Source organism: Callorhinus ursinus, unplaced genomic scaffold, assembly GCF_003265705.2.
Source record: "Callorhinus ursinus isolate GAN/ISIS: 27379988/994484 unplaced genomic scaffold, GSC_fseal_2.0 scaffold3, whole genome shotgun sequence".
NCBI lineage: Eukaryota > Metazoa > Chordata > Mammalia > Carnivora > Otariidae > Callorhinus > Callorhinus ursinus.
In genome coordinates this window covers 60,832,115-60,850,563 of record NW_027397065.1, presented here as the reverse complement: position 1 = coordinate 60,850,563, position 18,449 = coordinate 60,832,115, and the positions used below count along the sequence as shown (strand labels likewise).

At 39.9% G+C, this 18,449-nt stretch overlaps 1 protein-coding gene and 1 long non-coding RNA gene across 2 annotated transcripts in view; both read right to left on the bottom strand.

Moving 5' to 3' along the window:
- Positions 1–7,585: 7,585 nt before the first annotated feature.
- Positions 7,586–13,125, bottom strand: LOC141372393 (uncharacterized). Its single transcript, XR_012377596.1, has 3 exons — positions 12,454–13,125; positions 10,081–10,201; positions 7,586–7,688 (listed from the first exon to the last, which is right to left on the bottom strand). It is a non-coding gene; the product is annotated as an uncharacterized lncRNA (long non-coding RNA).
- Positions 13,126–14,674: 1,549 nt separating this feature from the next.
- C6 (complement C6) overlaps positions 14,675–18,449 on the bottom strand; it is a 59,666-nt gene continuing 55,891 nt past the window's right edge. Inside the window, exon 18 of the mRNA XM_025866653.2 lies at positions 14,675–15,523. Coding sequence (XP_025722438.1) covers positions 15,348–15,523 — 176 coding nt within the window. The 3' untranslated portion in view covers positions 14,675–15,347. The remainder of the gene's footprint in view (positions 15,524–18,449) is intronic.

Sequence of the window (18,449 nt, the reverse complement as noted above, 5' to 3'; positions counted from 1 at the left end):
CCCTCTTTAATACCCATCACCAGGCTAACCCATCCCCCCACCCCCCTTCCCTCTAGAACCCTCAGTTTGTTTTTCAGAGTCCATTGTCTCTCCTGGTTCGTCTCCCGCTCTGACTTACTCCCCTTCATTCTTCCCCTCCTGCTATCTTCTTTTTTTTTTTTCTTAACATATATTGCATTATTTGTTTCAGAAGTACAGATCTGTGATTCAACAGTCTTGCACAATTCACAGCACTCACCATAGCACAACTGACAGAATGGGAGAAAATATTTGCAAATGACATATCAGATAAAGGGCTAGTATCCAAAATCTATAAAGAACTTATCAAACTCAACACCCAAAGAACAAATAATCCAATCAAGGAATGGGCAGAAGACATGAACAGACATTTTTCCAAAGAAGACATCCAAATGGCCAACAGACACATGAAAAAGTGCTCAACATCACTCAGCATCAGGGAAATCCAAATCAAAACCTCAATGAGATACCACCTCACACCAGTCAGAATGGCTAAAATTAACAAGTCAGGAAATGACAGATGTTGGCAGGGATGTGGAGAAAGGGGAACCCTCCTACACTGTTGGTGGGAATGCAAGCTGGTGCAACCACTCTGGAAAACAGTATGGAGGTTTCTCAAACAGTTGAAAATAGAGCTATCATAGATCCAGCAATTGCACTACTGGGTATTTACCCCAAAGATACAAATGTAGGGATCCAAAGGGGTACATGCACCCCAATGTTTATAGCAGCAATGTCCACAATAGCCAAACTGTGGAAAGAGCCAAGATGTCCATCAACAGATGAATGGATAAAGAAGATGTGGTATATATACACAATGGAATATTTTTTTTAAGATTTTATTTACTTATTTGACAGAGAGAGAGACAGCGAGAGAGGAAACACAGCAGGGGGAGTGGGAGAGGGAGAAACAGGCTTCCCACGGAGCAGGGAGCCTGATGCGGGCCTCGATCCCAGGACCCTGGGATCATGACCTGAGCCAAAGGCAGATGCTTAACGACTAAGCCACCCAGGTACCCCTAGGATGAGCTTTTTAAAAAAAAGGTTTTGCTCATGGCAAGACATCTCTGCTCATCTCTGTATTCATTTAGACCCTAGTTGTCTAAACTGTATGTGGCATTATAGTTTCTAATCAGCCACCTAGAAACTGATCTAGATGTTTGTTCTGGTTTTATCCTGAAGCTCAGTAGGTCTTCAGTCCTACCCCAAATTTAATTCTCTTTTTGGTTCATGAATATCTGCTTAAGATCACTTTAAGCACAAATATAACTTTTAAAAAATATATGCAAAAATTTGTTTATCACTGGTATGCATTTATAATGAAGTTTTTTATTTAATGGGTAATCTTATAATACTACCTTGATTAGGATGAAGTGTTATTATTATCAATGGTAACACTAGTAACTGCAGAAATGGAGTAATGATTACAGTGTTGGCTCACATTAAGCTTGCCATCACCTAAAAGCCTCAGATTTTTTCATATGAACTGTTGCAAAGTCAGTAATTGATATTCTACATGCACAATATTTTTGATGTCCATTTTTTTGTAAGCAGATGGAAAAAAACAGTCATATTCATGTGAACTCATTAAAGCTATTGTTTATAACAAAATATGGGGGGAAATAGATTAACTAAATTCGTCCACTTTTATTAAGAAGTGGGGGAGGGGCGCCTGGGTGGCTCAGTCGGTTAAGCAGCTGCCTTCGGCTCAGGTCATGATCCTTGGGTCCTGGGATCGAGCCCCGCGTCGGGCTCCCTGCTCGGCAGAGAGCCTGCTTCTCCCTCTCTGCCTGCCTCTCTGCTTACTTGTGCTCTCTATCTCTCTGTCAAATAAAATAAAATCTTTAAAAAAAAAAAAAGAAGTGGGGGAGTAAATAAATTAAGTCACAACAGATACCTTGAGAGCCAAAAGTAAATAAATAAATAAAGTGTTATGAAAACCATAGATACAAAAATGATAGTAAAAATTCTGAGATGTTAACTTGATAATGATTGTCCTGTGGGTCATATGCTTTCAAGATATTTCATTGTTATTTAACTATTTTGTTTTGCGGGTTACATAATGGATGGATTTTTATCCTTTCATTGAATACATTTTCAAAAATTAAGCGTATAAAAGACATCAGGCATTTTGTCAAAAGCACACTACACTGATATCCTGCCAAATTTGATTCTATATTAATGCATTTATAAATTACAAAACTGGCAAGAAACATTTAAGCTGAATGGCTTCCCAGCTGAAATGTAAACAGAATAAATATTTTCTTTAAGCATTAAGCAATTTCAGGAAACAGATACAAAATAGTTCTTTCTATGCAACAGTTTTTTCCCATGGGTTTTTTGTTGAATACCCACATATTCATACATCACTGGCAGCTTCTAGTTTGTGATCAACCTTTTCTTCCTTTCTGTTGTCTATTTCTTAGGTGATGAGGTTAAGGGTTCCTGGCATGTATCTCAAGGGAACAATAAATGTATCAGCCAAGATAATCCAATTAATTTATTTGGATTTTAGTTGTAAAAGGTTGGATTAACCATAATTTCCAGATCACAGTACATTATCATCATTGGTTTAGGCATGGCCTTCCTGTTTTGTTTTTTTTAAAGAGAGTGCACATGTGAGTGGGGGAGGAGATGAGTGTGAGGGAGGGGCAGAGGGAGAGGGAGAGAAGGAGACAGAGAATCTCAAGCAGGCTCCACGCCCAGCTCGGAGCCTGCCCCAGGGTTCCATTTCATGACCCTGAGATCACAACCCTGAGATCATGAACTGCGCTGAAATCAAGAGTCGGGAGCTCAACCGTCTGAGCCACCCAGGAATCCCTAGGCATGGCCTTCTTTTAGCCCCTTTTTTTTTTCTTGTTTGTGGAATAAAATTTTGACTTCTATTTCACATAAAAATATTTTTACGATTAGAATGTCATTTCCACTAAGTGGCTGAACAACCGTAGAGTCCTTGAACAGGCTTCTCTTTTGGTTATGCTCAAAGGCCAAATAAGGTATATTAAAGAACAAAATTTCAACAAGTATATTTAAAGATCTAACTGGCTTTATTCAAAGATTCACGGATCAGGGAGCATCCCATCTGACAAATAAAAAGGTTGTGCAAAATGGAAGGCTTTTATAGGCAGAAGTGGTACAGGATGAGAAAGTTATTAGCAAAAGAAAAATGACTCTATTTGGGGCCTGTTGTTTCTTTTTAATGGGTGTTAGCAAACATATTTGCATCTCATTAGCAGGAGTTGGTACACTGCATGTAAATGTGTTCTAATTGGCAGGTGAGCGATTAAAAATATTTTTAAAATCAACTCTGAATACCTTTAGGGGTGATGAACCCTGTGAGTGCATCAAAAGAGCCCTTCTTCCCATTCTCTGTGATCATAAAGCTTGAGCTTCACCCACCTTTCGCTTCCTGGCTTTGAAGGCATTTGCATTCACTGCCCATGTTTAAAGCCTCAAAATTAGTATTTGACTGCTCCTGAAAATTGGACTCCTAAACACAAATATGTCTATGTAATGTCTGTGTGATGCAGACAGTTGTAATACTGTTGACAAGAATTCCTAAAGGAAAATTAACTTAGTATGGTAGAGAGTACTGGAATGAGGATCAGGAGACTTGGATGAGCATCAGGAGACTTGGATTCTAGTCCTTGTTTTGCTACTAATGAGTTGGTAACCTCATGAAAGCCTCTTAACTTCATTGAGACTTCCCTCAACTCCCTAACCCATTCTGCTATCATTCTACCCAATGTTGCTCAAGTCAGAACCTGAGGACCATCTTTGGTGTCTTTCTCTGATCAATTACATTCAAACTATCAGCAAGTCCTAATGATTCTACCTCCAAGTCCTAACGATTCTACCTTGAATCTAGCTACTTCTCTCCATATTTTCTACCACAATCCCAGTCTGTGCTTTGAGAGAGGAAGTGGCCATGTGCCTGAGGCCATTCACTTCTCCAATTTTATCACCAGCGTCCTGCACAACCCAAAGATCCCACGGGTTTCTCTTTCCCGCAGCAGTGGCCCCTGCCTGTGTCTAGCCTTGACTCTTGGCCTCTCTCTAGCTGATATACAAGATCAGCATGTGCTCCCAGGAACAGAGACAGAAGCTTAGCTCACCTCTGTAAGATTTCCTTCTCTGCAACATTATCCTCTTTCGTCCTTGTTATTTCTACAGTTCCTTTTATGCCTCAATATATGATTTTTAAATGTGTTCGGTTTTTCTTTTGGTTTTCAGCAGCGTCTTGGTCTCCAACCTCCTTGAAAGTAGAAGTCAAATGAGCCTCCTTTTTTGGAGAAGCTCCAGACTCTTTGTCAACTCACCTCCAGACTCTCACCTCACCTCTTTACATGGGTGTTCACACTGTCTGCTCCTTTCCCCCTAAGACTTCACGTGTCCTCGGTTTCTTACAGCTTCTCAGTTCTCGTCGTGGTCTGTAATAACTTATTTATTAGTAATTCATAATTTAGCTTTTGTCCCTTTCATAATAATCTATGCTCCATGAGAATCAAAATCATGTTTGTCCCTAATAATGCTTTTAGTAAGCTCTCAATTGAAAAAATAAATAAGTACTGAAATGAATTAGTGAATGAGTAATTCAAAAAAGAAAATTGGGCTTTGTTCTCTTAGGGAAATTATTTACTCAGTTTTTTTTGTCCTTGGTAGATGACTCCCAAATTTATTCCTCTAATCCAATATTTTCTTTATCTCTCTTATGCTTTTATTTTAAAGAATTAAATATATTTTGATCACTCGCTGTGCAAATAGCTCTGTGCCAATTATTTTGAGGTATATTAAGATTTTTAACATAGCTCCTTTCCTCATGTATATTGCGATCAATTTTAGTAGGCATAATTAGTAAAGCTTATAATATCCTTTAGATAAGAAGCTTAAGCATACAGTAAATGCTTAGTAAATGTTAAATATATTATTATTACCTCGGCTGTTGTTGTTATTTAAACAGGCACCCCAGGTCAGGAATACTTAAAGTGCCTTCTGGGAACTGATTTTGGCTGGTTTTCATGGGACAAGGAGCCTATGACAGAATTGGTATGAACTTTGTCGCTAATTTCATTGCTTAGTTTAGCCTACTTTTTTTTTTTGTTGTTGTAGCAAGACTTTGTGGATGAAGGAAGCAATTTGTTGACTTACACTCTGGTGCCAGCTCCTCATCTTCTTGGAAACCACAGTAAATAATTCACACTTAGCGTGGCACTCTGTGAGGCGATTTTGGTGCAGGTGCCGATGGCACCATCTCTGGGATCTTGGGATCCACTGCCTACCCTTTCACGTGGCACATTCTTCTCTCTCTCAAGCCAGTCTGTCAGGACTCTTGTTTTTCTCTCTTATTTTTCCTCCGTTTCTCACTGTTCAAGAGCAGTTAACAGTCTCGGTATAATGGATAGGAGGGAAACACTTCACTTAACCAGTAGCTGTGGATTTCCACAATTCCTGACCTTGCAGCTAAAGTGCGGTCGACCAAGCTGGAGGATGTGGGCACCGTGTCTAAAGGAGCAAATGTGCAGGAAAAGTGCAGGTGGCCGTGTGGTCTGATTGTACGGGCACGAGCCTGGGAATGGAACGGAGGCTTTAAAGCCCCTAGAAGGAAAGTGGTGATGGACAGGGTCTAGACTAGGGCCAGTGTTCAAGGACTCAGAGTGAGCACTACGATTCCTGATTTCAATTGCTTGCCTCAGTTCCGTTCGGAAAGCGTTCACCTGATTGGGTTTTTATTGAGTGTGTGCTATCATCTAAGTTCTGGAGATTCTAGTTTAGTAGGTCTGTGTGGGACTTGGGAATTAATATTTTATTTTATTAAATGTTTTAAAGTTTGAGTATAGATGACACACAGAGTTATATTAGTTACAGGTGTGTGACATAGTGATTTAACATCTCTATACATCATCCTGTGCTCAGCACAAGTGTACCTATTACAATATCTGGGAATCATTATTTTAAAAAAGATCTCCAAAAGATTTTGATGATTCCCAGGTTTGGGAATCACTACCAGGGAATCTCTTATTGTTTCATATTTTTTTTTATTTTTTTATTTTTTTATTTTATTTTTCTCTTATTGTTTCAACAATGTCTCCACTATCTGAAGGAGGTGTCATTACTTTATTCCTCTATGCTTCCATGTGTATTTCCTGAGAACAGAGATATTCCCTCCCATAACTACTTTGGTTGTCTATCGCTGCATAACAAACCAGCCCCAACTTCATGGTATAAAATAACCGCTATTGTGTATTGCTTATGGCTTCTTCTGTGGGTCAGGAATTTGGAGAGAGAACAGCAGAGATGGCTTGCCTCTGTTTTATGCTGTCTGAAGCCTCAAGTGGGAAGACTCAACATTCTTTATTCACATGTCTGGTGTCTGGACTGGGATATATCAAATCTGGGCTCAGTTGTAACTGTTGCCCAGGGTCCCTCTACGTGGACTCTTCACGTGTCATGGGTTTCCTCACAGGATAGTGGCCTTAGTGTCATCAGCTTCTATAATGGCAGGTCAGGGCACTAAGAGAAACTGTTCTTGTGAATCAAGTAAAAGCTTCAAGCTTTCTTTTAGGGCAGTCTCAGAAGGCACACAATGTCCCTTTTGCTCTACTTCATTAGTGGAAGCATTCAGAAGCCTGCCAGAATTCAGGGGTATGAAATTAGAACCGACATCTCAATGGGAAGAATGTCAAATAACATGCAGCCATCTTTATAATTTCCACAATAACCAGAGTATAATTAGAAAATCAACAAATTTAGCATCGATACAGCTCAGCCTGCTCCTGGGTTCTTAAGTTAGTCTGGCCAGGTGTGACATCTGTCTGCCTTTTACAAGGTGTATGAAATTTGGCAAGTAACTCTGGTCTCTGATCCTTAATTTCCTCATCTCTAAATGAGGCCAATAACACCTATGTCTCTTAGAGTTTCTGGGAAGACTAAATAAAAATAGGTTGATGAGTCTGGCACCTACAAGTGGCTTAATAAGCTTTAGGTCTCCCTTTCCCCTCGGAGAATTACACATGACATCAGGTGCTCAATAGGTCTACAATTAATTACTGTTAACTTGGGAAGCTTTAGAGGTGATTTTGACTTTTTAAGAAATAACGACGAGATTCATTATGAACTTAAATTGTTGCCTTACTAGGTTCCATTTCTGAAGGTTCATCTTTCCTTTGTTAGATGCACACTAAGTATATTCAAGCAAGAGAGGATACATTCTTTTTTTAAAACAAACAAACAAACAAGTTTTAATCATTTTAAAATAAAACCCTATGCTACCAATCTATCAATATCACTAAAGTACAAACCTCAAGAACATGATTAATTTCTGAATCAGGATACCTTTGGCTGAAGGTAGCAGAAAACCCAACTCAAGTCACAAAACAGCTTAAACAGTAGAGAAAACTTATTGTTTTATAACAAGAAGACCAGAAGCATGGACACTCCCTAGTTAGGTAATTCAATGGCTCAATGATTTCACAAAGGATCCACAAATGGTTCTTTCTAAGTCTCTACTGGCGCCTCTTCCATATGTTGGCCGAGACTACAAATGAAAATCCACTCATGGTGCCAAGATGGCTATAGTAGTTCCAAGCATCATGTTTTGACATGGCAACCTTCAGAAGAGACCATTTCTTCCTGTGAGCTCCTGAAGCGTGGGCCATTTCTTCTCTGAAACCCTGCGGAAGACACTCCTTCATCAGCCTTGCATCACCTGCACGTGTCTAAACCGCACAGGATGGGAAAGGGAGCCCCAGTGATGGACTTACACCAAGTGTGGTATACTCTTTGGGCCTGGTGTTAGGACTAGAACCAGCCTTTTCTGAAATACTGGCTGTTGGCAGGGGGCTGAGTAGATTTTTGTGGGGAGAGGGACAATAAATAATACCCGCTACTATATACCAGTTAGATTTTAAGATATGTCCAAGCATTGGAAATTGGAATGAAGGATCCATTTTTGTATATCTGCACCATTAGTAAATGCTCGAGGTTATTTAGCATGCAGTTTTGATAAGCAATTGGTGTGAAATATAATAGGAATGATTTGGTAATCAAGAAATATAAAGCAGATTTCATTAACTTTGAATAGCTCTTTAAAATAGTAAATGTTTCAAAAAACTAATTACCATTTCTAAGATTCTAAAAAATTTCCTAAATTTAGTACGGAGTTTCTTATAAGAGTATTCATCATTTTTGCATTTATATTTCTTTTTAGTCCTAGCAGGTAAACTCTCTATATAAGAATGGATTTTCTTTGTAACTTTTTCTACTAATCAATTTCTCTATAAAATGATGGATGCAATTAAGAATGTATTTAAGAACTAAATCTCATCACTCCCCTTTCCTAATTTTGGTTTGTTTCTGTATTTTTCCCCAAGCAAAATAGTAATAATAGGCTATGTTCAAAGCCATAGTAATCCCTACTTGCCCAGCTATTTACTACTAATTACCATAGTGATTTCTCTTTGCCTTCTATGGCATATAGAAAACTGAATGTTCTGGAATGCAATTTAGAGGGTGAAAGAGATCAGCTTCTAATGTCCTCATGTCATTTGTTACAGTTAATATCAGACAGGTAAGCTAGGTAATGAAGTAACAAACACCCCTCAGTCTCCAATCTCAGGTAAGTTTATATTTTGCTCATGCCACATACCCATAGAAGTTTGATGAAATATAGAAGACGCTGCTCATGTTAATGACTCAAGCACTCAGGCTGATGGAGCTGCCATTTCAAATGTGCCACAGGGAAAGTGGAGCTCTCGGGGGGCGGGGGGGGAATACCAGCAATTACATGTTTTGTCCAGAAGCTACACATGGCTCCAATTATATAGCACCCCAACCCATGGGGATCAGGTAGTAGGATCCTACCATGTCCTTAGGAGATGGAGAGTCTGCGACACTGGCGAGCAGTAATTCTGAAAACTGCAAAGATGTACCAGTGTGTATCACTGCCTTTCACAAGAAGGGAAGACACGCCCCAAGGCAACCATTAGTTTTCAGTTATAAACAAAATGGAAATGCTTCAGTTAGGGTGGTACTCCATATCCTGGCTTTGTTACCAATACGGCTTCATGAAAGACAACAAATTCTGGTCTTGGGAATTTACCCTCCTGTTAAGGATAACATTTTTAGGTTTTCCAAATCTCTACTATGTCACTGCATACTAGGACGGTGGATCAAGTGAGTAATCTGTGGAGTCTACTTCTAGCTACCCAGTCTAATTTCCTCTTCGCATTCTATTCCTGGGTCTTCTGTTCACATCGCTTTGATATCATAGATTGTTGGGTTTTCAACTGCAAACACCGGGCCATCTGCATTTATTTGGCATGAAGTATGATTCATTCTAAAGAGAACCAAAACCTTTATCGCTGATGTTGATTATCATAGTCATGCCTGCATGAGCACAGTGAACAAGCACCTATCATGAGCTTAGTCCGATATGCAGTCTGAATACTCCAGCCATTTCTCTTTTCTGAGCACTCTAAGGAAGCCGGTGGCTCCTTAATAAATCAGGCTTCACGGCAAGATTGGCAACAGAAGAAATGCCTCATACGATAGGAAATAAAGGGTGAAGTCCAGCCACTCTTCTCCATTGGTGTTTAATGATAATAATAATAATAATAATAATAATAATATCACCCAAATAGTTAAATACACATTTCATTCTAGACTCTTTAATAGTTGTTTTATGTGTGTGTGTGTGTATGTGTGTAAACTACAGGGAGTTGTCTGGTATTGTCCCCATTTTCACATGAAGATACTGAGTCTCACAGGTTTGTTCAAGTTCAAGTCGCTACTCGGTGTCTCCAACTGTTATCAGACTTTGAAAAGTTAGGCCTGACTTTATTTTATTAACTTTCCAGTTTTTTTTACTTCTGTAAAGATGTTATCTGTATCTGTAACTTTTTAGTACTAGCTCATTGCTTTCTATTTTGTATAATACTGGTGTAAGTATACCTTTAAAATCTTCCCAGTCTACTGTAAGTACCTCCCAAAATCTCTGCATGATTGCTGACCTAAGTCTCAGGAGTAGAAAATGTTTGTGAGTGAATGAATGCATGTGACGCTCACATGTCTAGTTGAAAGCCAGCACCGGCTTCTGGTGGGCAAGTCCAGACGCGTGGCGCTGCCTCGAACTCCAAAGCCCATTTGCCACCAGTATGTCTATACAAACAGAATTAACTCTTTTCACCTAAGTAGAAGAGAAAATTTTTAGAATGACTTTCATAAAAGAAAATGCAGGCTGGTTGTAGAAGATCTAGAAAATGCAGAAAAATATAAATACGAAAATAAAAATAACTCCATATTCTAGAGGTTTTCCCAATCACTGTTTTTAAAGACATTTATACACACACAATTTACATAGCTGGAATCATATGTAGTATTGTAGCCCTGTTTTTCACTTTTCAGTATGTCGTTTAAAATCTTTCTCAAAAGATACTTGTCTGTGGTCTCAGGCTGTTCCAACCTCTGGAGGGGCCATAATTTATTATTAGACATTTAGGTGCTGTCATTTTTTGCTATTATAAATAATGTTGTTATGAACATCTTTCTATATAAATGTTTGTGAGCACGACCATCTGTCCGTTGGAGTCCCTTGACTGGTGACACATACCTGCGCTGACATTTGACACAGGGAACTGAAGCTGTGTTCTATAACCTGCCAAGAAGACAAATAGGGTAACAGCGGCCTGTCTCACTTTCATAAAATGACATGGTAACAACTATAATTTTGCAGGCCATTTGTTTGGTTAGAAGCTTGATGCCTCATTGATTCCATACACAATGGATTCCAAAAGAATGAAGGTGACCTTAGAGACAGCCAGCCATTTGGAACCCAATTAATCAAGCTTCAGGATATTTGGTGCCCAACACCAACCAGAGACATCATGATCCATCAGATGCTTGTGACTCAGAATTAGAATTTAGCAAGGGCTATGGATTAGGTCTAGCTTGTGGGTGCTCTTCTGGAAAGAACAGAAGAGCTCAGTCTTTAAAACTAAAGGAATGCCCATTGCCGGAGGCTTTTGTAAAAAAGAGGAAAAATAGTAATATATTCTCAAATTTAGTGAACTTTACTGAAGACTGTCAAAAGAGGAAATCTTTAGTTAAGCTTGAATGTCACCCCACCAGAGGACTGGAGTTTTAAAATCACAGTCTTAGAATTCTGCTTCCAGGACATCTGAGAGATATAGCATGTCAATTTATAAAGTTCTTTAAACTGGGGTTTTATTTATTTTGTCAATTTCTTACAGAATCAACAAAAATTAAAATTCAAATTTATAAAAAAAGGACCCAGTTAGGTTTCCAGTTATGGAAGCTACAAGCATGAATGCTTAGTATTCATCTCCAATAGTCTAAGAGGATAAGCTTTTACCTTTGATCAGGAATTTATTTAATCTTCTAGGACAGTGTTGGAGATTCTAGGTCCAAATTCCAGGTATTTAATATGTTTCAGTTTTGCTCTCTGCTTCATGATGACAATTTAATCTCCAGCTCTTAACATTGTACTAAATTGCTATATTAATATTAGTATCAGAGTGTGAAAAATTCAACTGGTAAATGGTATGCAAATTAGCCTAATGCAAACTTTTGTGCACTCAAAAAAAATCCTTTGAAACAAAGGTAACTAAAGTGGTAAAAAGATCAACTAATCACCATTAAAGGGAAGATTGTTACAAGTAAAAGTAACATACTTCAAAGCAAACATGACTGATTTTAATCAAGCAATATGGATATAATAGCTGGAACAAACCTTTGATTATATTATGGGGTGTAAACAGGAAACATTCCCCCCCCCCACTGTCACAGTGCTATGGTTTGAATTGTATCTGCAAAAAAAAAAAAAAAAGATATGTTGAAATCTGAACCTCTGGTAGCTGCGAATGTGACCATATTTAGAGAAATATGGTCTTTGCAGATGTAATCCAGTGAAGATGAGATTGTTAAGAGTGGGCTTCACCCAGCATGATTGCTGTCCTCAGAAGACAATATAAATTTGGGCAGATGGAAATGCACAGAAGGAAGACAATGAAGACAGCCTTGTCCTGATGGAGACAGAAACTGGAGTGATGTGCCTTCAAGCCAAGGAACACCAAGAATTTCTGGCAAACACCAACGGCCAGAAGAGGCAAGGAAGAATTCTTTCCTCTAGGTTTCAGAGGGAACATGGCCCTACTGACACAGTGATTTCAGATTTCTGGCCTCCGGAACTATGAGACAACTAATTTCTCTTGTTTTATGTCACCCAGTTTGTGGTACTTTGTTACGGCAGCCCTAGCAGACTAATACTCTTAGGTTTCACTTTGCTCTGCCAAATTCCATTTTTCTTTTTCTCTTGCCTTAATTAAATCTGGGAAAGATCACATAGATTTCTGGTCAGTTTCTATTTTTAAAAGTTAGTCCAGTTTAAGTCTCCAATCTCTTATCCAATTGACATCTCACCTCCTTCCCTGTCTCCAGTCAGCCAGGCTCACGCGTCAGAGGGCTTGGGGTGGGGAAGGCAGGCGGGTTGCTCTGGCACCTTTCCAACCCCTCCTAGAAGTGATGGGGAGAGGCAGGTGTCATTCTAGGACATGCCCTCCATTTGCTGGGGCTGGGTCTCTGGTGCTGGAAGCAAGGAAGTGGACTGGGATAAATGGCAAGTGTTGTTTGCTATAACAGTCAATGATGGGGTGTCACCTTTGACTCGTTCTTTCTAAATCTGGTTCTGTGTTAAGGCGACCTCTATGTTTCCTTCGTTTGGTGTTTTGCTTTACTCCTACCCGCTCAGGTCCCTAGAACTTCCCATGAGCTAGAGTCCACTGTGTCTCCTTTTGGTGCCTTCCATAGAATCGTGTCCAAGATGCAGGATGGCCTCAGAGTGACTGTCTTTCCTCTTCTCTGTGTCCTTCCCGATGATCCACGAGAACTACCAACATCCTCCACTCTCTATATCTTGGGACTCCGATGGAGAGACCTAGTCCTGTCCTCTGTGAAAGTGGTGAGGGCCGCTCTGTGAAAATGGCGAGGCCGCTGTCAACAACATCCTGCCTTCAGTACCCCCTGGGCAGGAAGTGGTCTCATGCTCAGGAAGGGAGAACCCTCCACACCCACCCTCATCAGGATCCACACCTCCCAGAGACTCCTCCTGCAACCTGCTCACAGGCGTCAGCTCAGAGACTGCACAAGCATCCCACCAGCCAGCCGGGGGCAGCACCTGTATCCTTGCTGCTGGTGCCCCACACCCTACAGAAGATTCTCTCGGGGCTTCAGTTGCCTGGCTTTGATGGATACTTTCTGCACCCTCCTCCTTCTCACTGAGGGGAGGAAAAGGACTTAGGTGGAGAATAGGACTCTCTCTATGAACACTGTATTCACTTGGCTGTGGATTCCCATGGCCTCCCTCCCTCTTCCCCTGGCCCCCCAGAAAGATGTGGGGGCAGGCATGAGATCTGGGGAGAGCAGCTCCAACTTAGTCCTGAGGAGAGGTTCTTGATTCCTTTTGAGGACATGGGAGTATTGAAGGCCTCTTTGCCCTCATATTTGAATTACTAACTGATCTCAAAACCTTAACCAGCCAATCTCCAAGCCTGTGAGTGGAAGACTTCCTTCCCCTAAAGCTCAATGGGATTCCCACCTCGTGGAAGGGGGCCATGCCTCTTTGCCCTCACTCTTTGTCCTGGGAGTGTTGAAGGCATGATGCTGACAAGATGGCACCACTTTTGTGAGATGGGAGGGGATGGCATGACTGGAAAAGATGGGTTACTGACTCCTGGGAAAATAAAAATTCCCACTCAATTGCTGTTACACCAGGAAAATGTTTCTGTTCCTAGGTTTTTTTTTTCCTTCCTCTTACTTCTCCTTTGATATTGCAAGATGTTTTAGATTTTGCTAACATGTTATGATGAATGAGATGGAGGAGGAGTGACATTTAATGTGTCCACATCTGATGAGTATGCTGCAGGTGGCTGTGCCTCATGGCCCCCTTCCACTAGGTGGGATCCCATTGAGTTTTAGAGGAAGGAAATCTCCTTCCACTCACAGGCCTGGAGATTGGCTGGCTAAGGTTTTGAGATCAGTTAGTGAATCAAACAGAATGAGCTATTGGATGACTCCATTTCTAAACTCTTTTCAAAATGTGACACTCCTGATGATCAGTACTACCTGGAAAGTTGTTAGAAATTCTCAGGCCCCACCCCAGACCTACTGAACCAGAAACTGGGGGCGGCTTGCAGACATGTGTATTAATTAGCAAGCAGTCCAGGTGAGTCTGATGTACATCAGTATTGAGAACTGCTGTTCCAGAGACGCTCCTCTTCACCGATAAAATGACACCCTAGCCTCTCTAAGAAACGAGTGTCTACTTGGTATGGCCTAACACAGAAGACATAATTTAATTTAAAAATTATTCCTTCACAATTTTCTGATGATTTTACTTTCCATCCATCACATACTTCAGCTCAAAAGCTTTGGGATATGCTTTAGCTGAGGCAAGGAGAATCTCTTTTCCTAAGAGTATGGAACTCCAGAAGTTTAGTAACTGCCTTAAGCGCGGCAATTTCTACTTGTTTCCAATCATCCGTACTGTGATGATTATTACTATGAAGGGATTCCTGGCATAAGATGACGAGACTCAGCTCTCCTTGCCTTATTTTCTCCATAGCAATTATCATCAAACATACTATATATTTTATACGCTTATTTTATTTTTTAAATGTCTTCCTCCCTGTGGATGTGGGCTTCATGAAGGCAAAGGATTTTGTCTTTTTATTCACTGCTAATTCCCCAGCATCTTAAACAGTACTTGGCACATTGTAGACATTCAGAATTATCTGTTGAATGAGTGCATGAAGAAAGGATGGATTTCAAGAATGTGTTTTACAAGTTGTTGTAGGTTTCTGTTTATTGATTAATTGAAGACAATTATGATTTTTGTTCTTAATTCTATTTGTGAGAATGCTTAATACTATAGGCTTCATAAGGTCCTCAGAAGTCCCATCATTTTAGAGCAATGTGAACAGAAGAATTTACCGGATTGATGTGAAAGAGTTATTACCTGGGTGTACACTACAGAATATCATGGGTTGGAACTGGATAGGAAAAGCTAAGGCAGGAGAGGCAGAGTGAAAAATTACATGAAAGTAACACAAAAGAATTTATGTCTAACCTCTGGGCACACCAGTCTGCTGTTTATAGGAGGATGGCCCTTTTGTAGGAATTATTTTTGTATATGTATACATATGTATATTGTTTATGTACTGTATATATGTATATTGTTTATGTACTATGTACTATGTAATAATATGTATATTGTTTATGTACTGTATAAACAGTAAATCTGTTTATCAGTAATTGTTTTAGGCTGAACACCTCCCAGGATACAGTATTTCCACTTTCTTGTTGGCACATCGTATAGCTCCTACTTCACAGATGTTCACTGTTTTCTTACTCGATCCCATCTTGACGCAGTAGAGTTGGCTTCCACCCTTGGAGCACTGGGGAGGCAACAGGCAGACACATTTGGAAACAGAGGCTGAAACGAGAGGGAGGCAGTGTAACTCACCACAGTACCTCGGGGTTTGATTTTACCTAGTTTGTCCCCAGAGCAGCAGGAACTTTGGTGGCAATGTATTAGAAAGCTGGAAAAAAGGCAATGACCCAAAAGATCCAACTGTGGTCGAGTGGAGTCATCTGGATGGAAGATACTAGAATGCACGGGTAAGCCAGTAAGATTCAGCAGTTGGGCTGTCTCTGACACCTCCCTCTTACTGCCCACAGCCAATCAGTCACTACATCCCGTCAATCCGTTTCTGCAATGTCTTCTGTCTGTTCTTGCTGTTATTTCTCATTGGCACCACCCGAGAACATTTAGTTACCTTCTTTTGAGAAGGTGCTATGAAGCCACATAATAAGCCAAGTGCTTTACGTGCTTTATTTCATTTAATCCTCACAACAAACATACGAACTCTATGTTATCATGCTCATTCTACACATGTGCTTATTAGTGAGCTTTAGTGATGAGCTCATGGTTACACAACTAGTAAGTGGTAGAGGCAGGTTTTAGATCATAAATGACTCATAGGCCTTAATTCTTTAACATAACTCTACACCACAGTTACTGATTTCTTTCTAGAATATTTCTGGGTGGGTGACTCTTTTATGAGGCCTGGTTTCAAAACCACCCAGTCACTTTATAATTCATATAAATCTTGAATTCATGAAATCATTTTAAAATGATTCCTTGAGATAAACTTACCAAAGCCAAGAATATTAAATAAATTTTGAGTAAAGGGATATGGGCTCATTTATACACATACACATTTTAATCAAAGGTCAAGGTTCTCTACAGTTTGACCTCAAAATCCCTTTGCCATATTGTCTTTTCTGCTTTCTCCATTCCAGGTAGAGTAAGCCCCTCTCTGCTTCCCAAGCAAGACCTCAAGGATGTTCGAGCTTTTGTCCTCTTACCCATGCTGGCCTCTTCTTTTGCTGCGCTGATGTGCTCCCTCCTACTTTCCCCCACACGTCTTGTTTCCATAGGTCTCACGTCCTCCACGAAGCACTTCATAGCCACTTATCCTCATACCAACTAAACTTTAACTAAAGTTTCAATTAAACTTTAATAGTGTAAATTTGTTAGTACTACATCTGACAGTTTTATACGTTCTTGTTAGTTAGCTTTTCATATATGTCTTTCTCTCAAGACAGTTATAAGTGGTTTGTTTGAGAGCTCATTCAGCTCTATGTCCCATTTACCTCCTAAAGAGGTGCTCAATTAATTCAGCTTCATCAATTGATTTCTTTTTTTTTTTTTAAAGATTTTATTATTTGAGAGAGAGAGAATGAGAGAAAGAGAGAGCATGAGAGCGGGGAGGGTCAGAGGGAGAAGCAGACACCCCGCCGAGCAGGGAGCCCGATGCGGGACTCGATCCCAGGACTCCAGGATCATGACCTGAGCCGAAGGCAGTCGCTTAACCGACTGAGCCACCCACGCACCTCATCAATTGATTTCAATTCTGAATTTGGGATATAGGTGTAAGTATTCAAAAAGAAATGTACTGATAGATCTGGGATAATTCATGTTGCCAAAATATCTGAGTCAGACTGAGAATCAGCAATGATGTCATTAAGAAGTAGCTTCTTTAGGCAGATATCAGTTCTTCCCCATGTGTCTCAACCAATGGGAGAAAACAGGGAAAAGAAGTGGGGAGATACTCATTGGCACGTAGACTTCCTGTCTTTGGTAGAAAACATTTCATGAAAGAGCATGCACTCCCTCGTTAAGCCCTCTGTCAACAGCTAGAGAAGATGCTAGTAGTGGAAGGTCTTGCTCATTGTTGTAAACAATAGGGTTTAGTGAATGACAAAAGATTGTTCCACCTCTGGAGAGGATGTCCATTCCCTGAGCTTTTGGAAAAGGCATGGTCACCATTCTTTTAGGATGGTTATGGCTTAAATGCTCTTAGCAAGATTATTTTTAGACTACCAGCACCAAAAGGCCCTTCCCACCACCCCTACTAATGCATCCTTCAGCACTCAATTCTCATGCTACCATCCTTATGAAACCCTTCCAGGCCAGAAGATTTTTATCTCTCTCACAGTTCTTATTACATACTGGCTTGTATTAAGGTTATTCATGCAATTATCATGAAAAGTTACTCCTTCAGTTACTATGAACAATTTGAAGGTACAAAGCTCCTTTATCTTCAGAATCTTCATCATACCTTGTACATTGACTTCCACATCTTGGATACTAAATGGATGTGTGCTGAATAAATTTCCCCCTTCTATTAGTTGATGGTGGATAGTTTTGAAATTTAGGCAAAGCATTCAGTGTCCATAAAAATAGGCTCCTTAAGAAGCCATCCGTGTTCGTGCTTGTGTTCCCTCTCTCACTGTCTCTCTCTCTCTGTCAAATAAATACGTAAAATCTTAAAAAAAAAAAAAGAAGCCACTCGTGTTCTAACTTTTGAAAAGTGAACTTTATGTTATTTTGAAGTTCCATTTTAAACTCTTTCTTATTTCATTTTAGATAGAGAAGGAAAAGAGTAGCAAAGTACACAATGTAATCAAGAACACAGTTTAACCAAGGTGACCTTCAATTCAACTCAAAATTAATAATATCCCAACTTGCCATGAGTGGGTTGGGTACAAAATACATTTTTAGCTTTCTCTTTCTTCATAAATGCTGTGATTTGTACATTGATGCTCTTCTATTGTGCTACTGAACAGACTTCTCTGTGATATTGACTTTTGCTCACCAATTAGAGAAGACTGGCCCAGGCAGACCATACCTTTAGGGGGAAAAATGCTTTCAGTATTCTGATTGTGTGCAGGATCAAAGAATCTTTTAAATGACTTAAATCTCTTATTACAAAATGTTCACGTATTAGTTTGACTACCCAAGACATTCTGCTAACTTGAGCAATATTGATTAAATATTCAAACTTTTCAGTGTT